Below are 26,109 nucleotides of genomic sequence, written 5' to 3' on the forward strand. Positions count from 1 at the left end.
GATGGGTATATAAATAGGAAGGGTTTGGAGGGATATGAGCCAAATGCTGGCAAATGGGACTAGATTGGGTTGGGATATCTGGTCGGCATGGGCGAGTTGGACCGAAGGGTCTGTTTCTGTGCTGTACATCTCTATGACTCTATGTCGTATGTATACCATCCTCTTAAGAGACTTCCCCTTTAAGGACTCTAACTGCTATGTATACACAATGTTATGACTCTGCACGGGAGTTAGACCGCGATGCGGTTGGATGACACACACACACAACCACACCAAACAGTTGTTTTGCTGTAATGTCTGCTTCATAACTTGTAAAGTGCTTTAAAAAAAACAAACCCATAGAGTTAATCAATCCCTGATGAGCAATTCATTGTTAGTCTATTATCATTAACATGATGTACACCCCCATGCAGCATATTCATTGGGGCCTTTGAATTCAGAAACATTTCAAATGAATTTTCACAAGTACTACTTATACAGTTAAAGAAAGTTTCTGAGCAAGTCAGATGATTTGCTCTGAATGTGAAAATTGTGAGATCATTGTCACATAATCATAATAAAAATTTTGCTAGTACAGTAAATGGTAATGTTTTAAGACATGCATTATTTTAATGAAAGTTCCAATAAAAGGTCTGAAACACTGAGCTTGATTTTAACTTTATACAAGTAGATGGGTCTTGAATGAGTTGAAGTTTTGTCAATTAATTCTGTCCTTGTCTCCACAGATTTCATTGAATATTTTCAGCATTTTCTACCTTTTAATCCTTTATTCTCATTGGATTATGGAAAATATTTTATTTGTTTTCTGACACAGAGAGTCATCCAACAAAGAAACAACCCTTCAGTCAAAACAGTTTGTGCCAAACATAATCCCACCTATCTCCTCTAGCCCATAGCCCTCCAAACTTTTCCCCTTCATGTTTCAATCCAAATGCCTTTTAAATGTTGTAATTGTACCCACATCCACTACTTCCTCAGGAAGGTCATTCCACACGCGAAACACCCTCTGTGTAAAACATTTTTCCCCATGTCTTTTTTAAAATCTCTCTCCTCTTACTTTAAAAATGTGCTTCTAGTCCTAATGAAGGTTTTTTGCAGTGTAACTGGCGAAGTAGGTATTTAGCAGATATAAAGGAATCAGCTAAATGTGAAGTGATGCACTTTGGAAAGAATAACAGGAAGGCAGAGTACTGGGTCAATGGAAAGATTCTTGGTATTGTGGATGTGCAGAGGGATCTTGGAGTCCATGTGCATAGATCCCTGAAAGTTGCCACACAGGTTGATAGTGCTGTTAAGAAGGCATATGGTGTGTTAGGTTTCATTCGTAGAGGGATTGAATTCCGGAGCCGCAATATCATGCTGCAACTATACAAAATGCTAATGCGGCCACACTTGGAATATTGTCTGGATAGAAGGTCTTATGAGGAAAGGCTGAGAGACTTGGGTCTGTTCTCATTGGAAAAAAGAAGGCTAAGAGGGGATTTGATAGAGACATACAAGATGATCAGAGGATTAGATAGGATAGACAGAGAAAGTCTTTTTCCTAGGATGATAATGTCAGCTTGTACGAAGGGGTATAACTACAAATTGAGGGGTGATGGATTTAAGACAGATGTCAGAGGCAGGTTCTTTACTCAGGGAGTGGTAAGGGCGTGGAATGCCCTATCTACCAATGTAGTCAACTCAACCATATTAGGGAGATTTAAACAATCCTTGGATAAGCACATGGATGATGATGGGATAGTGTAGGGGGACGAGCTGAGAATAGTTCACTGGTCAGCGCAACATCGAGGGCCGAAGGGCCTGTTCTGCGCTGTATTGTTCTTTGTTCTATGTTCTATGTTCTAATTAATGTAGCACATCTGAGGTTTTAGAAGGTAATAAAAAAGGACCCCATAAGGGGCTATTACACAAGATTACAGCTTCTGAGATAGGAGTTAATTGAACAGAAAAATCAGTTAATGAAAACAGAGAGTAGAAATAAATGTGTATTTTTTGGGATAGCAGGGTGTCGTAAGTGTAATGTGATATGGACCAGTGCTTGGGTCTCAGCGATTTCCCATCTATATTGATGACTTGGATGAAGGAATGAACAGAAATCTATGTTTGCTGACAATATAAAGGTAGGCGGAACCATAAGTTGTAATGGGGATAGAAGGAGGCTGCAACACAACATAGATTAGTTAAGTGACTGAGCAAGAAGAGGACAGGTGGAGTATAATGGGGGGAAGTTTGGAATTATCCACTTCTGTTAGCAGAATAAGTAGAATACTTGTAAAAACAAGAGACTAGAAACTGTCAACATTCGAGGGAATATAAGGATCCCGTACAAAATCACAGTAAGTTACCACGCAGGTACAGCACACAATTACAAAGGCAAATTGTATATTAGCCTTTATCACCAGAAAGCTTTGAAATCCTATCTTCTAGTCTTACATGAAATGTGAGCCTTGCTTGCTGTCTCAGCATTTATTATCCAGAGGGCAGTTAGAAGTCAACCACATTGCAGTGGGTCTGGAGTCATATCTAGGTCAGACCAGGTAAGGATGGCAGATTTCCTTCCCTAAAGGACGTTAGTGAACTTGATGTTTATTTTTTATGACAATCAATAATGGTTTCATGCTCATCATTAAACTAGCTTTTTAATATTTTTTTAATTGAATCCAAATTTTCCTATGGAATATTAGCATTGGGTTTGGACTCACTTGTCCAGTAACACTATCTCCCACTATTAAACACTTGCATCAAAAATCTAAGGTTTGGATGAAATGACACCTGGTGTACTGATTGTTTTTGCCTGCACACCTGAGGAAAAGCATACTTACCTTTGAAGAAATGTAGGTTCATTAGATAACTTCCTGGAACGGGAGCACTGTCCTATGCAAAAAGATTGAGTAGAATGGGAACATATTCTCCAGAGTTTAGAATATTGAACTGTGGTCTTATTGAAAAGTATAAAATTCTAAGACAGGATAGATGCTGATAGGTTTACCACTTTGTTTGGAGAGTGTAGAACTCACATCTTCATAAGAATGAGATGAGGAGTAAGTCAATCTAAAATGAAAGATCATAATTTTCAGGTGAGTGAGGAGAAATTATTTCTGTCAAAGAGTTATGAATCTGTGAAATTCACTATCCCACAACGTGGTAGATGCTGAAAGGTTGAGTACATTTAAGGAGGAGATTGACAGATGTTTGATTAGTAATGGGTTGAAGAGGTATGGAGAGCAGGCAGGAAAGTGGAGCTGAGATTGAGATGAGTTCAGCGGTGAGGGGCTGAATTGCCTATTCCTCCAATTACTTCTTATGTAGGGGTAGTGTCTTCACTCAGAGGATTATAAATCATTGGAATTCTCTATCCCAGTGAACTTGTGGGGTCATACAGCACTAAAACACACTCAGCCATGCTGACCAAATTTCCCAAACTAGTCCCATTGCCTGTGTTTGACCCATAAATGTCTAAATCTTTCCTGTTCATGTATCTGTCTAAATGCCTTTTAAACATTGTAATTGTACCTGCATCTACCACTTCTTCTGGCAGTTCATTCCACGTACAAACCACCCTCTATGTCCCTTTTACATCTTACTCCACTCACCTTAAAATTATGCCCTCTAGTTTTGAACTCCCTTACCCTTGGGAAAAGACCTTTGCTAGTCACCTCATCAATGACCCTCATGATTTTACAAACATCTAAAGTCATCACTCAACCTCCTACACTCCAGCGAAAAGGTCCCAGCCTATCCAGCCTCTCTTTATAACTCAAAACCTCCAGTCCCAGTAACACCCTTGTTAATCTTCTGTACCCTTTCCAATTTAATAATATCCTTCCTGTGATAGGATGAGCAGAACTGTACATGGCACTCCAAAAGTAGCCTCATTAATGTCCCGCACAACTGCAACATGACATCCCAACTCCTAAATTCAATGGTCTGAACAATGAAGACAAATATACCAAACGCCTTCTTTACCACTCTGTCTACCTGTGATGCAACTTTCAGTGAACTATGATTGTTCTGTCTTTGAGTAAATCAAAGAATTAAATCGAAAGATGCTTGAGCATCAAGGGATTTGATGACCATGGTGTCCAGGCAGGAGAGTGGAGCTGATGTCTAGACATAATTTTGTTGAATAAAGGACAGTAGTTCAAATTCTATTCTTAGAGAGAAGAGAGATTTACACAGTGTAAGGAATCATACCTTTCCAGAATCTAATACATTTTAGGCTAAACATTTTTCCTTCAAATGAGAGACAATGGTCTTTGCACAAACCGTTCGATGATTATTAAATTGCTTTAAACTGATTACATATCATGCTTGCTTAGATTGGCCTGTGGAAACATAATGACCTAATATAAACTATGTGCTAGCTCCATCACATTCAATACATTGTCTTAATGTCAAAATTAATGTTCACTTCTATACAGATAAATAATTTCTCTTTATTATTTATCATGACATGTTCCAATTTTTTATCAATAGTCGCCCAATGTACATCTGCAGTTTTTACATTTCCTTCTTGACTGTGGGTTTTTAGTCTAACTACACCACAAAGTGCTTCATTGTAACATTGGCCATTTAAGTTACATATTATCATGCAGGAACCATTCAGCTTAATGTCAATCCACAAGCAGAAGCACACTGTGTAATATTATTATCATCTAGGGTCTCGCAGGGATGTCTGAGACCAAATGGAAACAGCAAAGAGGCGATGGTTACATGTTAATTAAAGGATAATTGGGTGAACACTTGACGGTTATGGGGAACAAGTAATCAGTGGAGTTGGAGTTTGTAGCGCGTGAGCTGAAATAAAAAAGTATATGAATTGACTCTGTCTAATCAGCATTTGACCTCTGATATTTAACAAATATCACAGGGTTACCAGAAAAGGTGCAACCTGCAAGTGCTGAGTACCTTTAAAATTATAACATCATAAAATAACATTTTTCCAGAAGTCTGTAAAAGGGAATCTGGTACCCCTCTCAGTTTGATCAGAGTCGGGGAGGTGGTGATGTAGTGGTAATATTACTTGGCTAGTAATCCAGCAATCTGGACTAACATTCTGAGAATGTGGCCTCCAATTCCATTTGTCACTTGTCATAGAAATCCATTTTGGTTCCCAGCATTTAAAAGGCATCTTGATGGGTATATGAATAGGAAGGGATTTGGGCCTAATGCTGGCATTAGGGACTAGATTGTTTAGGATATCTTGTCGGCATGGACGAGTTGGACAAAAGGATCTGTTTCCGTCCTGTACATCTCTATGACTGTATGACTAATGTCCTTTGGGGAAGCAAGTCCACTATCCTTACCTAGTCTGTCTCTATGGGCTCCAGACTCAAAACAATAGAGTTGACTCTTAACTGCCCCTAGGGGAAACTACGGATAGGCAATAAATGCTGAATTAGCCAGCAACTCCCACATCCAATCGACAAATTTTTAAAAATAGAATCACAGACATCTTATGGCACAGTAGGAGGCCATCCAGCCTATTGTGCCTGCACTGGCTGTTCAAACAAGCACCATTTTTAGTGGCAATCTCTAGCACATTCTTGGATTTCTTTTTAATACAATCATAGAATTCCTATAGTGTGGAAGCTGGCCATTTGGCCCACTGTGTCCACACCGACCCTCCGAACAGCATCCCACCCAGACCCAACCCACCTAACCTATAAGATGGAGTTGTATTCAATGGCATTTAGAAGGTTAAAGTTTTTTTTAAGAATCCCCGCAGTTTGGAAACAGATCCTTCGGCCCAACACAAATCCACGCCAAGCCTATGAAGAGTAACCCTCCCAGACCGATTCCCTCTACCCTGATTTATCCCTGACTAATACACCTAACTTCCACATCCCTGAACACTATGGGCAACTTAGCACAGCCAATTCACCCAACCCGCACATCTTTGCACTGTGGGAGGAAACCGGACCACCTGGAGGAAACCCACGCAGACACGGGGAGAATGGGCAAACTCCACACAGTCACCCGAGGCAGGAATCGAACCCCAGTCCCTGGCACTGTGAGGCAGCAGTGCTAACCACTGAGCGACCATACTGCCCTAGAGCATTATTAGAATTTTATTAGAACATTATTGTTTATTGCAAGGGGAATTGAATATAGAGATAGGGAGGTTACACTTCATTGATACAGTGCCTTTGTCAGACAACATCTGGAATATTGTGCACATTATTGTTTGCCTTATTCAAAGAAGGACATAAATATGTTGGAAACAGTTTTCAGAGAAGATTTATCAGACTAATACCTGGAATGGAGATGTTATGCTATGAGGAAAGAGAACTGTGATATGAACAGCTAGATTTGTCTCTATTGGAGTTTGGAAGCCTGATTGAAATCAGATCCTGAGGAGCCTTTACAGGGGTATATGGAAAAGATGCTTGCTCTTTTGGAAGAATTTAGGACTGAGGTCACGATTTAAAAATCAGCACCTGTGTGTTTAAAACAGAAATGGGTGAGACTTTGCTAATTAGGGGCTTTGGAACCCTTCTTCAAAGGTGGTGGATACAAAGTCTCTACATATTTTTAAGGTTGGGTAGATAGATGCTTGATAAGCAAGAGGGTGAAAGGTGGTTGGGTCAGGAATGTGGGTAAACAATGATAGACCTTTAGAATTCTCTTTCACAAACAATATTGATGGTACATCAATTGTTAAATGTAAATCTGAAACTGGTAGCTTCCTATTCACCAAGATATGAAGGGATATGGGGAAAAAAGGACTGATTTTTGGTGTTAGGTTGCCACATTAGAGCTAATTGTTATTAATTTGCTTGGAAGGGCCAAGCCCCCTTCCTGCTGCTAGAATTACATGTGAGACAATCTAGTTTACTGAATTTGCTTATGCCAAGGGTGTGTTTTGGGGAAGCAGTATAGGGTGCAGTGACACTTCTTCAGAACTACTTGAGTAGAGTACAATAATTGTTGGACCTGAGCACCTTCTCCCAAGTCCTTACTCCAACCTCCACACACCAGGCCTTGTCATCAGATGGGCTGCTTGCACAAACAACCCATTGTCTGCGACCCATGACCCCATTAGCAGCTATTCATTCTCCCAGGCTGGCCTTTAACCATTCCTTTATCTGCCCAACTGTTTTTCTCTCTCTCTCTGGGCTCCATCTTCACCCACCGTTTATTCCTCTCCACTCCCCCTACCCCACCTAAAACATTAACACTGTGTCACTCCACAGATGCTGCCAGACCTGCTGAGCTTTTCTAGCAACTTCTGTTTTTGTTTCTGGTTTCCAGCATTTGCAAATCTTTGAGTTTTTTTTTGTTTAACCAATTCAAACTTCAATCGACTCCTCAAATCCATGCCCCACACCAACCCCTCCATTTCCCCCCTCCGGAGAATAGACAAATATAGCTACAGCAGTGAAGAAATTTCACTACAGCACAGAACAAGTACCTTATGGTTACTGGTGTGAAGATAAGCATTGTGGTGACATTGTCCAAGAAAGCTGACAGAATGGCAGCAATGAGGCACAGAATGACGATCATGGTCCAGATTCTTCCTCTAGACAGTTGGTAAGCCTGGAAAATAACAAAATATTCTCCTTATTTACAGCACTGTAGAACCATAAAAGGGTGCTGTCTTTAATGTCCCTGTAATGTATATGAATTATTATATTTCAATGAACTAATTTTCAGAATATGTTCTTCAGTGATTTTGCAAATGCATAGAAAAGTCTTTGTCAGTAGCAATTTGTAGAACAACATACATAATTACTTATTTTCTAAGAAAGTAGGATGCAATACGAATAACAAGTTTTGTTAAACTTTTCATGTGACCTGACACAGATGAAAATTACAGCAGCAAACTGGCAATATGGCTCTTTCTGGATACATGTGAGGTAAGACAATAACACCAATGCACGTCCAATGACCAAAAGAATACAGGACTGCATGGTCAACATATAACAGCTACTGTGTGATCTATAACAGCTTCTAATGTGACAATACTATGGCTTTGCGAAGTGTATTTTGTCCTGTTTTGTTTGAAAGAAAGGGTGAGAGAGAGGTGCTGAGCAGCCTACTCAGAGCCACTAAATGGTTTGTAAGGTCTTGGGGTTTTTTTTCTAAATGTTGGATCAATAGAAGCAGTTCTGAATGGGTTGGATCACAGAACCAGAATGTTTAGTTTTAGTTTTTCACTTGGAGCAGCTGTGCGGTCTTGAAGATGGATGTGGAAGCTAATTTTCTTCTCTCAGTTACAGCTAAAAGCTGGGGGTTGTATTCCTGCTGCTAGAATTACATGTGAGACAATCTAGTTTACTGAATTTGCTTATGCCAAGGGTGTCTTTTGGGGATGTTATTAATCGGAAGAGTTCCTGTTTAGTAGTTGAATAAGCTATTACTCTGTTAAGTTTTCCAATAGAGTTTTTATTCCAATTTCTTCTTTCTTTTGTTGTATTTTTAACAAAAACTGTATGAATAAAGTTAAAAATCACACACCACCAGGTTATATTCCAACACGTTTATTTGGAAGCACTAGCTTTCGAAGCGCTGCTCCTTCATCAGGTGTATGAGTATAGTTTGCGTTGCTTCAAGCCTGGTAGTTTGACCAATCGAATTGCGTCTGGAATGCAGTGCCTGGCACTTGCTTTTAAAATAAAATGTTAAGGTTTAGGCTAGCTTCTTAATATATATTGAGGTGGTTTGGTCTGGTCCATAATACTAATTAGGTGTAACGTGCCTCACTGATAACTCATTCATATTGGTCCAGATCTTGCTGTCAAAGTAATAATAAAATTTATTAATATTCTCCGTTTTATTAATGGGTAAATGTGCCAGCAATTTGTGGTGAGATGGAGACACCCCATGCATTCTAAATCACCATAAAACTACAAGTTTCATAAAAATGCAACATTTTTTTTTTTCTCTTTCAGAGAATATGTCCATCATTGACATGACCGTCGTTTATTGCCTTTTCTTAATTACCCTTGCACTGAGTAGGTTACTAGGCCATTTCACAGGTCACTTTAGAGTCAACCATATTGCTGTGGGTCTAGAGTCACATATAAGCCAGACTGAGTAAAAACAGCAGATTTCCTTTTCTAGAAAGGATGTTAGTGAGTGTAATGGAAAATTAACAAAATTAACATTTACTCTGAAATCCATTTACTCCGAAATCTGAAAGACAATGCTTTACTAAATTTAAAACTTTCTGACACTTTGCAACTTTGCTGAAGTCTGCAGCCAAGGGACAGCTTGTCTCTGCGGAACTTTGTAAACATTCAAACTGGCCTTGTGAGCAGTTGATTTCAGAGTTGAGCAAAGAAAAACAGAAGAACTGTCATGTCCAAGACCAGGGGATGAGAGAATAATAACTTGAGTTTTCCCAGTCTTTGCCCTTGAGAGTGTGATAAGAAACAGTATAAGACGAGTATCTGAATTATGCTCAGGGCCCTTGCACAAGGCATTTCTGTCAAGTGCATGTGGTCCCTCTGCAATGCAGAGGTTAAAAAAAGTTAACAAAGCTTTTTGGTTGCTCTTGCTAATAGTTGAGTCGAGTCCATTTAATTTCCACGACAGTGAGCCAGGTGGATTTTCATGACAATTGATAACAATTTCCTGATCACTGGGATGAGATGAGCTTAAGAAGTCCAAGGCCATGATGAAATTTAAATTTCTTCAGTGATGTAATTTGAAGTCAAATCCCCAAGGCATAGTGTGAGTCTCCAGATCATTAAACCAGCAACATTACCACCACCTCCCAAATGCTTGCTGCAAAAATACAGGACGCTACTTATAAATGACTAGATCTATGCCACGGCCATGCCACTGAACCTGTCTGGTCTAAAATGGAATAAAGTGATCTGCAAAGCCTCACAGCTTACAATTCCAGCAGCAGCTTACAGGCAAAACCATTTTCAAGCTGGATGTTCAGTGGAAAAATCTAACTAATGGGGTGCACTGTGAGATACCCAACTCCACCAAAAGCTGGGTTATTGTCCCAATTTGAAACTATTCCAGAATATGCAGAAACTTCTGGAAGCTGTTTTTAGAATACGTTTGTTTCAATTAACACACAAAAATGAAATAAGAAAATTAAAATGCAGTTTTTTTTTTCTTTTGGCCATCTCTTTGTCTCATGACTAGAGACATTACAATTATGTCATGTTTGGTTGATTATTTTCCTTTTCTTGTAATAGTGTTAATTACTGGAAAGCACGAATTGGAATTGAATTAAAGCTAACTGCTGATAGCAGGCTCATATTATTCACAGGCCAAGCTTCCCAGACTTCAGTGCTAAATGCAATTACCTTTTACTTACAGATTTCAAGCCAAAGCATCCCCAGTCGCAACATAACTCTTTATCAATGTCTCTGAGTAGCATAGGGACCACTTTGAAAGTTCAGAGAACTATTTCAAATGATTACCTCTAATACGGTTAAGTAATAAAGCAGCCCACAGCAGCCTACGGAAGCAGTTGGACAATATCCAGATTTCAGTCAACAAGTGGCCAGTAATATTCATATCACGTAGAATATTACATTTTCACATAACAGTAGCTCAATGACAGCATTTCCCCAGCCTTCAACATCATGAAAATTAGTGAGTGTTGTGCCATCAATATCTTATCACTGATTAATCGTTTAACTGAACCAGTCACCTTAGCACATGGGATCAAGAGCCCATCACCGGTAGGGTACCCTGTCATGGTTGGCTTCTCAGTTGGCTCCCCAAAGCTTCAACAACAACAAGACAGAGGTCAGGAATTTGACAAAATACTCATCACTTCTCAGGATGAATGCAGCCATATCAGTACTCAGATACGTTCACACCATCCAGGATGCAACAGTCGCGCCTGCTAATTGCCTCTATTACCACCCACTTCTTCACTACTACAGCAGATATGACCAGCAGGAACCCACAAAAGATCACTGTATTAACACTTCCTGTGGTGTTAGTCTCTGAAAGGTTTAATGCCAAGGAGTGTCTTAAACACCAATGACAATGATGATGACATCATACAGACTTGGGGGCAAAAACAGCTTAGGAAGTCGAAAAGGAATGTCTTACCTTCTGTGTCTTCAATAGCCTCTGTAACAATCTCTAACACATTAACATCACTTGTTCATAGCTCTTAACATGCAATAAACTACACCATGTTTAAGTCTTTTTGTTAGACCAGCAAGTGATTTTCTGCTATCACACTGGTCTAAGCAGGTCCTGTAGAACCTCACCAGAAAAGTGGATGGTGACAGAAGATCTACTAGATGGTTAATGTAGCATGCAGTGTCAAGGAGTCATCCAACAACAGGTGCCTCTAGCTACCACCCAAATAGCACGAAGAGACACGTCCCAGGAATACCATTCTCAACAAATTGCACACCAGCCCCACTTTGACATAAACCTAAATTCAATCACTCTCACTAAGTCAATATTCTAGAAGTCCCAACCACACAGCATTGTCTGAATACCATCACGATATGTACTGCAGCAGCTAAACAGTCAAATGGACAACTAGAAATGAATGAAAAAGTACAGAGTCTCAGCCATATCAATTTCCCGAGAACAAATCAGTATTTTTCAACTTTCATTACAGTCTGCCAACTCTTAAAATATTGATCTCTACGCAGTAGGATGAGATGCAATGGACAATAAATGTAGAACTGCTGATAGACAAAATTTAGTGTGCATTTTTAATCTTTATAGTTTGAAATCCTTAGTTTACCAACAAAATTTAACAAACTCATTGATTCTTGTGTGAGAAATCCAATGCTGAGTGCACTAAAAGGATGAAATCGAAAGAATCTTATTCCAAATTATTTATTAATGATGCAGAGGGTATATATGTTTGTGTAAAAGTGTTTTCCATCCAGCCATGTATTAGGCAAGGGCAGAAGTAGATGGGTCCCATGTACCCAATGCCTTGACAAAATAGTTCTTCAACATTTTATTATTTAGGCTACATTAGTAACACCAATGGAATTGTAGCAATGATAGGAGGGGGAAAACTGGCAGAATAGAAATAATGAGCAGAGAAAAACATTGTACAGCAGTCTAGAGAAAAGACATTGATCTGAAAATACTCTACAGACAACAGAAATTACATCCAGGTACACACGAAACTTTGTCTCTTACATACGAGCAAACAAATAGGCCATTCAGCCCGTCGAGTGCTCTGCCATTAAACAAGATCCTGGCTGATTGATTTGTGTTTCTGATTCTGCATTATCATTTGCACCAGATAAACTTGCCTAACAAGAATCTAACCACTAAAATAAAACAATTGCAAATGCCTGAGATCTGAAACAAAAACCGTAAGTGTTGGAGAAATGCAACAGGTCTGCCAGCATCTCCAGAGAGAAAAACAGAGTTAACGTTTCAACTCCAGCGAGTCCTTCATTAGAACACAGTTTCTCCAGCATTTGGTTTTTGTTTAAGAATCTCTCCGCCTCTGTCTCATAAAATACTCAATAATCTCACCTCCACCACTCCTGAGGCCCAGAGGTCTAAAGTATAAAGCCCTTTGAATGAAAACGTTTCTCATCTCAGTCCTGAGTGGGCGACCCCAAACTGCATTCACAAGAGAAAACCTCCTTTCCATGACTGCTTTGTCAACAACATGCAGGATATTATACATTTTAATCAGGTCACCTCTCACTCTTCTAAATTCCAGCAGAGATATGCCCGACCTGGCCTACCTATCCCCATTAGGTATCCCATTAATTCCACCTATTAATCCAGTAAACCTCCTCCAAACCACTTCAAACATATTTACGCACTTCCCTGAATAAGGAGATCAGGTAGAGGTATTGCAACTTGTGTAAAAAAAGCCGTAAACAAAATTGTATAGCCCTGAGAGAAGCCATTCAGTCCATTTTGCTTGTGCCAGCACTTCGAAAGAACTATCTAATTAGACCTACTCCCCTGCTCTTTTCCCCATCACCCAGAATTTAGTTTCTTTTCAAGCAGACATTCAATTCCCTTTGGAAAGTTATCTTTGAATCCGCTTGCAAAATCATTTCAGGCGGTGCATGCCAGATCACCACATCAAAAGAAGTTCTCTTCATTTACTCCCTCTCATTCTTACATCACTCAGTTCCCGCCTCAGGCAACTGACTGCATGGAGTTTGCACATTCTCCCCGTATCTGCGTGGATTTCCTCCGGGTGCTCCGGTTTCCTCCCACAATCCAAAAACGTGCAGGTTAGGTGAATTGGCCATGCTAAATTGCCCGTAGTGTTAGGTGTAGGGGAATGGGTCTGGGTCTGCTTCAGCGGGTCGGTGTGGACTTGTTGGGCCAAAGGGCCTGTTTCCACACTGTAAGTAATCTAATCTAATCTAATCTAATCTAAACTACCTTAAATCTGTTTCCTTTGATTACTGACCCTATTGGTAGTAGAAACAGTTTCTCCTTACTTACACTATCAAAACGCTTCAAACTTTTGAGCATCTACTGGCAGGGAGATTTGCTAGAGCTGCTCGGGAGGATTTAAACTAGTGAGGGTAGTGGGGGGGGGGGGAGAGTGAGGGGGAGCATGGAAATAGTGAGGAAAGAGATCAATCTGAGACTGGTTCAGGTGGGAAAGGGAGCAAGTCAAACAGTCAGGGCAGGCAGGGACAAGGTAGGACTGATAAATTAAACTGCATTTACTTCAATGCAAGAGGCTGAACAGGAAGGCAGATGAACTCAGGGCATGGTTAGGAACATGGGACTGGGATATCTAGCAATTACAGACACATGGCTCAGGGATGGACAGCACTGGCAACTTAATGTTCCAGGATACAAATGTTATAGGAAGGATATAAAGGGAGGGGCAAGAGAAGAGGGGAAGTGTTGTTTTTGATAAGGGATAGCATTACAGCTGTACTGAGGGAGAATATTCCCAGAAATACATCCGGGGAAGTTATTTGGGTGGAACTGAAAAATAAGAAAGGGATGATGATCACCTTATTGGGATTGTATTATAGACCCCCCCAAAAGTCAGAGGGAAATTGAGAAACAAATTTGTAAGGAGATTTCAGTTATCTGTAAGAATAATAGGGTTATGGTAGGGGATTTTAACTTTCCAAACATAGACTGGGACTGCCATATTGTTAAGGGTTTCGATGGAGAGAAACTTGTTAAGTGTGTACAAGAAAATTTTCTGATTCAGTATGTGAATGTACCTGCTAGAGAAGGTGCAAAACTTGACCTACTCTTGGGAAATAAGGCAGGCGGGTGACTGAAGTGTCAGTGGGAGAGCACTTTGGGGCCAGCGACCATAATTCTATTAGTTTTCAAATAGTGATGGAAAAGGATTGGCCAGATCTAACAGTTGAAGGTCTAAATTGGAGGAAGGGCAATTTTGATGGTATTAGGCAAGAACTTTCAAAAGCTGTTTGGGGGCAGGTAAAGCAACAGCCGGAAAATGGGAAGTCTTCAGAAATGAGATAATGAGAATCCAGAGACTGTACATTTCTGTTAGGGTGAAAGGAAAGGCTGGTAGGTGCGGGGAATGCTGGATGACTAAAGAAGTTGAGGGTTTGGTTAAGGAAAAGAAGGAATCATCAGTTAGGAATAGATAGGATAGATTGAGTGAATCCTTAGAAGAGTATAAAGGCAGTAAGATTATGCTTAAGAGGGAAATCAGGAGGGCAAAAAGGGGACATGAGATAGCTTTGGCAAATAGAGTGAAGGAGAATCCAAAGGGTTTTTACAAATACATGAAGGACAATAGGGTAACTAGGGAGAGAATAGGGCCCCTCAAAGATCAGCAAAGTGGCCTTTGTGTGAAGCCGCAGGAGATGGGGGAGATACTAAACAAGCATTTTGCATCATTGTTTACTGTGGAGAAGGACATGGAAGATTAGAATGTAGGGAAATAGATGGTGACATCTTGAAAAATGTCCATATTACAGAGGAGGAACTACTGGATGTCTTGAAACACGTAAAAGTGGAAAAATCCCAAGGACCTGATCAAGTTTACCTAAAACTCTGTGGAAAATGAGGGAAGTGATTGCTGGGCCCTTTGCAGAGATAGTTGTATCATCGATAGTCACAGGTGATGTGCTGGAAGACTGGAGGTTGGCTAACGTGGTACCACTATTTAGGAAAGGTGGTAAGGAAAAGCCAGGGAACTATAGACCGGTGAGCCAGATGTCAGTGGTGGGCAAGTTGTTGGAGGTAATCCTGAGGAACACAATTTACATGCATTTGGAAATGCAAGGCTGATTAGGGATAGTCAGCATGGCTTTGTGCATGGGAAATCATGTCTCACAACACTTGATTGAATTTTGGAGATTGATAAGCAAGGTTAGATCTCATGGAATACAGGAAGAACTAGCTACAGAACTGGCTTGAAGGTAGAAGGGTGGTGGTGGAAGGTTGCTTTTCACACTGGAGGCCTGTGGCCAGTGGAGTACCACAAGGATCGGTGCTGGGTCCACTACTTTTCATCATTTATATAAATGATTTGGATATGAACATAGGAGGTATAGTTAGTAAGTTTGTAGATGACACGAAAATTGAAGGTACGATGGACAGCGAAGGAGGTTCCCTCAGATTACAACAGGATCTTGATCAGAAGGGCCAATGGGCTGAGGATTGGCAGATGGAGTTTAATTTTGAAAAACACAAGGTGCTGCATTTTGGGAAAATAAATCTTAGCAGGACGTATACACTTAATGGTAAGATCCTAGGGAGTGTTGCTGAACAAACAGACCTTGGAGTGCAGGCTCATAGCTCTGTGAAAGTAGAGTCGCAGGTAGATAGGATAGTGAAGAAGGTGTTTGATATGCTTTCCTTTATTGGTCAGAGTATTGGGTACAGGAGTTGGGAGATCATGTTGTGGCTGTACAGGATATTGGTTAGGCCACTGGAGGAATATTGCGTGAAATTCTGGTCTCCTTCCTATCAGAAGGATGTTGTGAAACTTGAAAGGGTTCAGAAAAGATGTACAAGGATGTTACCAGGATTGGAGGATTTGAGCTATAGGGAGAGGCTGAATAGGCTGGGGCTGTTTTCCCTGGAGTGTCAGAGGCTGAAGAGTGACCTTATAGAGGTTTATAAAATCATGAGGAGCATGGATAGGGTAAATAGACAAGGTCTTTTCCCCAGGGTCAGGGAGTCCAGAGTGAGAGGGCACAGGTTTAGGGTGAGAGGGGAAAGATATAAAAGGGAACAAAGGAATAACGTTTTCATGCAGAGGGTGGTGTGTTTATGGAATGAGCTGCCAGAGGAAGTGGTGGAGGCTGGTACAATTACAGCATTTAAAAGGCATCTGGCTGGATATATGAATAGGAAGGGTTTAGAAGGATATGGGCCAAGTGCTGGCAAACAGGACTAGATTAGGTTGGGATATCTGGTTGGCACAGATGAGTTGGATGCTGTACAGATAATGCTGTACATCTCTATGACTCTCTGACTCTATGACAGTTGAACCTGGCACTTTGGTAAGCCATCAGTGTAGATCAAGAAGCCACAATTTATGCAGAATGCAAGATTTTCAATCACTATCCTCCCTAGGAGAGAGACAGTATCTCGATTGATAGCCCAATTGTTTATACTGACCTCCTTTTCAATCAGAGATGCTTGGACATAGTTGAATCTTTCAAGGAGCCACAGGCCAGGCTTGGCATTCTAATAGCAAGTTAAGCACAGTGTGCAACTTGGCAAAGAAAATACTCATTTCACATTCCCTTCCTCACCAGGCACAAAACCAAACTTTTTCATTATTCAGCTAATTCTACATATAAAAACATCCCTTTCAAAATTTGACTTATAATTCTCTCTCTCTCCCCAGCTAATTTAAATTTCAATTAATTTATCATTCAGCATAACTATCCATTTGAGTTGCAAAATGCAATTTTAAAAGCATGCATTTAATTCAATTTATGCTTTGCCATCAATGATCGAGTTTGGATTCTTTAATGGCCAACATTAATTTGACAACATTAAGGCACAAGAACCAAAAAGCATAAATTATTCCTTCATGAAAGGAAAATGATGCAAAAGATTGGAAGGGACTTTTCAGTTTCTACTCAAATAGCACGGCTTACCATAGTTCACTTCCGATCAGCCATTAAAAGTTCAATATTTCATTGGAAAGTTTTGGTAAGCTCAGATGGGATGGCATTTCCTGTGAGTTTTTTCCAGAAGAATCAAATGCAAAGTCAGTTTTAAGATTCTCCAAATCCAAAATGAATTATAAAGAGAGACCTCCAAACCGGACTCTGTTTAAACTGGAGGAGAAGGAAAGACTGGGATCGATCTCACAAAATCCCTCAAGGTCCTACGGGAAACGGTGAGTTGAAATCTGAGGAACTGTTTATCGCAAAACTGTGAGAAATAGGACTAAGTAGTGAGTGATCTAGCTTGATGCACTGCTCAAACTTTCGTTAAGATCATGACTGATCTGAATGCAACCTTAAGTCCCTTTTTCTGTGTGTCCCAATAACCCTCGACTTGCTCAAAAATCTGTCCAACTCAGCCTTGGATATATCCAGTGACCCAGTCTCCAGTGCTCTCTGTGAAAGAGAAATTCACGGACTCACCTCAGAGCCCCCTGATGTTTACACTGTATAGTTGCCTATTTCTAAACTCATAAGAGGGAAACATCCTCTCAGCATCTATCCTGACAAAGCTCCTTGGGGCCTTATTTGTTTTGATAGCATCACCTCTCATTCTGTTACAGTCCAATGAGTATTGACACACCCTTTCCTCAGTGGATAATCTTTTCATCCCACGAATCAGTCTAGAGACCCTTCTCTTTTCCAATGCAAGTATTTTCTCCTTAAAAAGCCAAAACTGTATATAGTATACTAAGTACAGTCTCACCAATCCCTACTTAGTTGTATCAACACTTGCCTAATTTTAAACTTCAGGCCATTTGCAACAGAGGCCAATATCCTATTTCTTTGTGCGTCAAATAAGTCATTTTGGTCTCAAAACATTAACCCTGTTGTTCTCTCCAGAGATGTTACCCAGCCTTCTGGGTTTCCCTCGAATTTTCTGTTTTATTTCAGATCTCCACCTCAGCAATATTTTGTTTTTATTCCAACATTTTATTTGCGTTCCCACTCATCTGTATACCTGCATGCTAACATTTTGTTCATTGACACCCAACTCCCTCTGTACAGCATTCTGCAATCTTGTTCCATTTAAATAATATTGTACTCCACTTACCAAAGAAGATTACACTCCTTCTCACGTCTCAATCTATAATCTCTTTGCAGTCGTTGGCTCCTCCTCAAACCTTGCTTTCTGAGCTATATTTGCAATGTCAGCAAATTCGACTGCAATGCAGTCAGTGCCTTTATGCAAGCGAGTAACATACATTGAAAATAACTGAGGCCCTAACACTGATCCCTGTGGAACTTCACGAGTTGTAGTTTGTCAACCTAAACATTTCGTATTTGGTCTGATTCTTTATCTCCTGTTTGTTCTTCGGAACTAAAGGGGACTAGAAAATGATGCTTTTACGCTGTTGACAAAGGGGGAGGAGGACTGAGTGAAACAGATGGTGAGGATGTCCAGAGTAAAACACAGAGAGTGTCCATGACAGTTGAGGAGTGATGATAGTTGCAAACTATATGCTAAGGGTAAATGTGAATATAGAGGAACCTCGATTATCCGGCATTCGATTAACCGAATTTCGGATGATCCAAGCGAGATCCTGATGTGCGGATGACTATGTTGTCCAGCATTGATTATCTGGCATTCGGTTAACTGAGCAAAATACTCCCCGCCCGTGTCCTTTGAATAATCGAGATTCCTCTGTAGTTAAAAATAGTTCAGCTCTGCTGAGAACAAACCCATACGAAACAAGACACTGGGTTGGGGAAGGGCTGTGGGGGAGGGAGAGGGGGGTAAACTTCATTCTCTGAAGTCACTGAACTTAGTGCCAAGTCCTGAAGACTAAAGCACAAATGTTTCAGCCTGTAGGACTCAACACTTCAGTGATCAACAACTTCAAAGCATAAACATTGCCCCCCTATTTTCAATACATCCCTTCCCCGCAGCCTCTGTTGTATTTTCTGTCTCTATTTTAGATCTCCATCATCTGCAGTTCTTTATTTTTAGGCAAATATCGCAAGGTGAAATCCTATCTGGCTTTTGAGACAATTCCACAGCAAAATCTTGAAGAGAAGTAGAACACTTGGAGCGACATGGTGGCTCAGTGGCTAGAACTGCTTATTTACAGCACCAGGGACCTGGGTTCGATTCCCATCTCAGGTGACTGTCTATGTGGTGTTTGCACATTCTCCCTGTGTTTGCATGGGTTTTCCTCTGAGTGCTCCAATTTCCTCCTGCACTCCAAAGATGTGCAGGTTAGGTGGATTGGCCATAGTAAATTGCCGAGTGTCTAGAGATGTGTAGGCTAGGTGTGTTAGCCATGGGAAATGCAGAGCTAAGGGATAGGGTCGGAGTTGGGTCTGAGGGGGATGCTCTTCGGAGAGTCGGTGTGGACTGGATGGGCCAAATGGCCTGTTTCACACCAGAGGAATTCTAAAATTCTCCAAAAGAACAGTGCACACAGGAGTAAGAGTTTGGAAGGTGCTTTAGGTATGCAAACCCGTGACTGGTGGACTCCACCTTAATGTGATAAGAAATTCAGAAAAATAAATCAAAGATCAGAAACCGCTGTGACAGTGGATGGATATTTCATGCGTATATCATGCTTTCTTTCTGCAATCATAAGTACAGACGTTAATTTCTCTGCTATAACAATCCTCAGATGATTGCAATAGATTCAACAATCATGTGTTTGCAGCATTGTGGGTCACTGCCTTGGTTCGGGCTGCACACCCAAGTTTGAGCTGGTAATCCAAGTGAGTAGTTTTTCAAATTGGGGTTCACAGACCCAACCCCACTTGTGGGCAACCAGCTAAGAGAAATCAAACAAGCTGTGACCAAAGACATGTTCTACTCCCAAATTACCACACTACCCAATGTGCCTCAATTCTCCTCTGCATCCTTACCACTCTCTCGATGCTCTTGTCCCCCATTCCTCTTGCTGCTGTTCTCTCCCCACTTCCCTCTGCCCCTTGCTCATGTGGTCATTATTCCACGGGCAGTTTTGATACCTTGCTGTTGACAAATTAGCTGCTGTGTTTCATACATACTTTCTAGCAATTTCAACAATGACTGACGTTTGAAATGTAAAGTGTTTTAGGGTATCCTGGGAATGCCGAAGGTACTATACAAATGCAGGTCAAGGCATTGTCAGTGGCAATTACTACAGTTCTACAACTAAGAATTCCCACCCTGAGTTACAAACCTCCTGCAACCTACAGTTTTCATCCGATGGACAGTTCCTTACCAAGCACTTAACACCCATTACAAAGCAATGTTTCCAATGCATTGTCATTTAAAGTTGTCTCCAATTAATGACACACAGCTCGCACAGAATTGATTAACTTCTGAATTCCAAGTGCTATTCAAATATAGCCAAACTCACTTCAAAAACATATAGACAAATACTATTCATAAATTCTTCCTATGCTCGCTTTGAATTTGGTGTTGCATCATTACCTTTGCTCTCAATGAAGCTTGACTCTATGTCCATTTCACAATTCTTTCTTCTTCATTTCTCTTGTTCCTGAATTAATTTTCCTGACACATTACAATTAGGCTTTTCTCAAGCATTTGTCTTGACTGTATATACATATGTCACGCAAAAAGCTGATTGGTGCAGAATTACTTTCAGACCCTTCATCACAATGGACTGAGAAATAACGTGTAGGCAAGTAAAGCACATTTGAATGTCTATTCATGCACATTAACATGTTACAAGTAATAAATTAGAATAATCTTCTGCAGATAACCAAACATATTTTAGTTAGTTTTTGTAAATATTCAGGTCCACTAGACCTGAACTCACTAATTGTATCACTCTAATAACCAATTTTTGCAGTGAAGATGCACAAATTTACTGCCTAAATCACCTGTATTTCGATTATGAGCTTTTGTGGAAACAATACTGCATTAGTAAACAAAGACTATCTAGGAAGGGCATCCTTTTAAAAACTGATTTCCATTCTTTGGGCTGGATACTAACTCATGAAGGGAACAAGGAAACTGGTTTCCCACTGGAAGAATGGGAAGAGGAGGCTTCTCAATGATCCTGATGAACTTAATGGAAGAAGTTGACCTTTTGCCTCCACTTTCCAACTGCAAAGAGGTCTCTGGGAGCAAAGAGGCTTCTGGAGAGGTGGGCATAGGTCCTTGGGAGTGGGTAGCAGGGGAGAGAACAGTCTATGGCTCTGGGTCATCAGGGAAGCGGAGGAATAGGGAGGCGGAAAGTCAGGATCTGTATCGAGGGAGGGTAGAGCAGAGGGCGATGATGGAATGGGTTCTGACAACCATCAGGGTAAGGAGGTCAGGAACGGTCTGGTGTCAGATTTAGATGGAAAGCCTCACAGGAGATCGGAAGAGTAATGAGGAGCTTGACAGAGGTCGTGGGCAGATTGTAAGGTTCACCGAGATTAGAGGAGTTATGAGAGTAGGTAGCTGCTGCTGTGATTGATGGATTATGGTGGGGTGGGGGGTGGGTAGGTAGGGGACAGTGTCAGGGCCAGAGGATAGGTGAGGTGTTGTGGGCAGGAGTGGGGATGGAAATGGTGCTCTGGGTGGTGGGGTCGGGGTGAGGCAGTGGTCGGTGAAATAAGTAAACCGGATTCAGCGGGAAAGGCATTTACCCCATGGGAACAAGCAATCCTTGCCTCCTTTTAGACGACAGATTTTCTGAGGCCTGGAAAGTTCTGCTGCTGGCCAAGGTTAATTTGCTTTTATATATATGCCCTATTTATTTTCCTCGATGAGGGAGTGAATCTGATGTGAAGGTGGGAGAGGGTAATATTTTCCAATCAAACTGTTCAGAGATGTTATTACACACTTCTGAAGCAGGCGGGACTTGAACTTGGATTGCCCTATCCAGAGGTAAGGACACTACCACTGCGCCATAAGAGCTCTCCAAGGTTAATATTAAAATAATGGTTTAATGTGTCGCATGCAGACTCATTACAAGATTTCAATCACCTTGTGACAGAGGATTTATTGTTGATTCAGTTGACCCATCTTTTTTAAATCAGCTGTGGGCTTGTTGGAACTGCTTTGGAAGCAGAATTCAGATGTTTCGTATTTAAATTACTTACAGTGTGGAAACAGGCCCTTCGGCCCAACGAGTCCACACCAACCCTCCAAAGAGCAACCTACATTTACCCCTTCACCTAACACTATGGGCAATTTAGTGTGGCCAATTCACCTAACTTGCACATCTTTGGACTGTGGGAGGAAACTGGAGCACCCGGAGGAAACCCACGCAGACACGGGGAGAATGTGCAAACTCCACACAGACAGTTGCCCATGGCGGGAATTGAACCCGGGTCCCTGGCGCTGTGAGGCAGCAGTGCTAGCCACTGAGCCACCGTGCCGACCTCCCCCACCACCCCCGGCTCCAACTAACTTTTCTGCCTGGGGTGGTGGGGGCGTATGGAACCAGAAAGGAGACTTAAAATTCCTCTCTTTGTTTCTCTGGTTGTGTTTAATAATTCCTCAACAGTAGAAAGCTCAAGCTAAATAATGAAATGGGCAGCCCCCCCAGACTATCTCTCAGCTTTTCATATCAGAGCTGAAGGAAATAACACTTGTCTCACTCACCTTGACAGCGCAGTAATCGAAAAAGCCAGTTTCTGAAAATATTGCCACCAAAATCATCTTTAAAAAAAAGATAGCACAATGAGTGAAAGAACATTGGTTTCATCATTTGTCTTTCGATTCTACATTTTTACTCATATTTCTTGCAATTTTTCTCTGAGGTCATTTTTTTTCCTAATTTGTAAAGCGTTGACTAGCAGGTACAGGTACAGAAAATGGGAGCTGAAAATAACAGAGAGAGTCAGAATGCTTTTTAATGCACAGTAATCCCATCTGTCTGGTTTTAACTAACAGTAGTTCTCATACTGTGTTTGAAGGTGGAAAGGCACAGTGACCTGTACACTATTCCATCAGGACGTGAAGTGCAGAAATCATTCTGTGCTCACATTGACATAAAATCACTTTGGTTGGGATTTCTCATTTCTGCACTCACCAGTTCCTGACTTTCCTTTTGAATAGATTACGTGGGCATAAAAGCAAGAGCTGCTGATGGCAGAAGGTGATAATCTAAGTCCTTTTTAAAGGGATGTTAACATCTACAATGAGATAAAAGATCATGTTAAAAATTATATGGAAAATAACTTGAACATTGCTGAAAAGGGGGGGCATGTTGCCAGAATGTTTTGTCTTAGCCCTAACCCTAATCTTAACTCATCTGGACAAACGCAGAACTGCCAAATTTCAAACAATCACAATAATTTATAACGCACGACAAAAGGCTGCTGATTGGTTGGCAAATTGACTGATTGACCCAGGATGAACAAAGTATCAGGAGTATATGCTACCCAGGCTCCTGGATAATTGGAAAAGACACAATATCTGTTTGCATATTCCTCTAGTTTGCAGTGAAAGGCCCCTGCATATGAATGTACATTGCTTCTAGCAATCTCAAATGAATCATGTTCCAATCTTGAATGGTTAGCTGAAGTTGGTTGTTCATATAGCTATTAGCAAACTCAGGATTTTTCAGTGCTGCCCAATCACGTTGAACAGCAGACGTTTTTATTGTGTTTTGTAAGCATGACTGGGAGAGCACAGTCTGTCTCCGAATCTGCCTACAACTGAAGAGACTGTTGTTTCATTCCATCAGCCAATCTTTGGGACATACAGCTTATGTACTTGACATCACACTAGCACTGATGAAGACCTGATGAAAGATCCTGCCCAAAATGTTGACTCTATTGCTCCTCGGATGCTGCCTGACTTGCTGTGCTATTTTGAGTGCCACACTTTATCGAATCTGACTCTCTAGCATCTGCAGTCCTCACTGTCTCCTATCACACTGGTACTGAACTTCATACATGATGCTGCTAAATTGCACAGTGGGCAGACTACATTTCTGCACTGACGGCAGCATCCTCTTAGTGGGGAATACCATTTGCGTAACCATGGAATAGTTATGCCATGAAATGGAAAGTAACTTTGTCCAAAGGCATTGAACATTAATTTGCGAGCACCTGGCTTATGGTCAGTGCTATACTTAATTTTTACTTTTGTCCCCTTGCATATATAGGACTTGCATGTTAGCATCAGCTGTGGTTGACTGATCATGGGCAATTTGGTCTCTCAATCAGAAACGTCAGAGGGTCAAGTTCCAAGACTGAAACTTTATTGCATTACTGAGGGGTTGCTGAACTTTTTAATAAACCCTTCTATCAGATGAGACATCAAACCTCAATCAGTTGGAAATGTATTTGGTTTTAAGCTGGTGAACTGGGGAAGGGTAGATAAACTAATGATGGATAAAGAGACTATACCTAAAATATTAATCTGCCTATTATCTGTACAAATGGCAATGCAAAGGTTTTACAGTCAACGGCTGTTCTGCAACAGCAGTGTTACGCCAGTGTGGAAAAATGACATCCCTATGTTCAATACCAGTAACTCCCAGAGACAGCAACCAGTCAAACACCCTTCTGGAAGAACAAATGGTCACAGCCTGGCATTTAGACTGAGCCCCTCAGAGCCAATACCAAGGCATCTTCAGGCATTAAAGGTATGAAACAAAGTGGTGAAGTAGAGTTGAGATGTTGTTCAGCCTAGATTTAACAGAATTATAGAATAGGCAAGATATCCTACTAATAATCCTATATTTCTATCATAATGAAAAATGGGATTTATAAACATGGAGTATATGGGCTTTATAGTGAGATATCTTAAGTTAGCACCAATGCTGGAATACTCACAGAGAATGAGGTTTATTTTGAAAACATTATTTGTGAATGAACATTCTAAATATTCAAGAAGAGTTAATATGGTGAAGAAAGCATTTGTACAAGATTCAATTTCAAAGTCAGTATGATGAATGCTACAATTTCCTGTTCCAATTACACTAATCTTGTTTAAGACGACAAGTAATCCATTAATATGACAGCTCGCTGCAGCTTTGTAAACAGACTGGGTAATTTGACTTTAGTATTCTTTTAGATATATTGCTACAGATTGTACAGTTGCAATGATGGCAAAATTGTCAATGTTCACCATCATTCCAACAGCGAAACTTGGAGCAACTTCTGACATCAGCACCTAAGTGCAGTTAGAGTGGAAGTCCAGATGTGGTGGTTAGTCATGCCTGCTCCCACAGGCTGTGTTATCAATGCCGCTGCTGATCAAAATCAGTCAGAAATCACTGAAATGATTCAAACTTTCACTTGTACACAATTATTCTCTCTATAAGGCCTTGCATTTTACTGAGTGAACTGTAAATATGTTCCTAACAGTGTACCTTGCTCATATGCTCAGATGCTGCCTGACCTGCTGCGCTTTTCCAGCACCGCATTCTCGATTCATAATTATTATTATTGCAGAGATGCTCTGATCCTGAAAAACTGATTTTGTGCCTCCAGAATTTCATTTGTTATCTTTACAGTCAAAGAAACTTGATTTTTAAAATGCTCAAGAATATTTTTTAGAAGCTCCCTTATGATACTTCAGCACTTAAGTTAATCCCAAGTGTAAGTCCCAAACTTGAACTTGCTGTCTAGAAAATGTTAAAAATAAGGAAGACTAATAAGACCATAAGACATAGGAGCGGAAGTAAGGCCATTCGGCCCATCGAGTCCACTCCGCTATTCAATCATGGCTGATGGGCATTTCAACTCCACTTACCCGCATTCTCCCCGTAGCCCTTAATTCCTTGTGATATCAAGAATTTCTGCCTTGAAGACATTTAGCGTCCCAGCCTCCACTGCACTCTGTGGCAATGAATTCCACAGGCCCACCACTCTCTGGCTGAAGAAATGTCTCCGCATCTCTGTTCTGAATTTACCCCCTCTAATTCTAAGGCTGTGTCCACGAGTCCTAGTCTCCTCGCCTAACGGAAACAATTTCCTAGCATCCACCCTCCCCAAGCCATGTGTTATCTTGTGAGTTTCTATTAGATCTCCCCTTAATCTTCTAAACTCCAATGAATACAAACCCAGGATCCTCAGCCGTTCCTCATATGTTAGACCTACCATTCCAGGGATCATCCGTGTGAATCTCCGCTGGACATGCTCCAGTGTCAGTATG

General features: G+C 40.9%; 1 protein-coding gene across 4 annotated transcripts in view; it reads right to left on the reverse strand.

Moving 5' to 3' along the window:
- Window positions 1-26,109, reverse strand: part of oca2 (oculocutaneous albinism II) — a 546,847-nt gene that overhangs the window by 280,732 nt on the left and 240,006 nt on the right. For 3 of the 4 annotated variants that reach the window (XM_043692289.2, XM_043692287.2, XM_087987810.1), the window contains exons 12-13: window positions 22,603-22,659; window positions 7,418-7,542 (exon numbers count right to left, since the gene is read on the reverse strand). In XM_043692289.2, the coding sequence (XP_043548224.1) occupies window positions 7,418-7,542; window positions 22,603-22,659 (182 nt within the window). The remainder of the gene's footprint in view (window positions 1-7,417; window positions 7,543-22,602; window positions 22,660-26,109) is intronic. The other variant, XM_087987811.1, reaches the window with a different exon arrangement.

This window comes from Chiloscyllium plagiosum, unplaced genomic scaffold (assembly GCF_037043375.1).
Source record: "Chiloscyllium plagiosum isolate Xiang-an unplaced genomic scaffold, Cpla_swu_hap1 HiC_scaffold_6, whole genome shotgun sequence".
NCBI classification, from domain to species: domain Eukaryota; kingdom Metazoa; phylum Chordata; class Chondrichthyes; order Orectolobiformes; family Hemiscylliidae; genus Chiloscyllium; species Chiloscyllium plagiosum.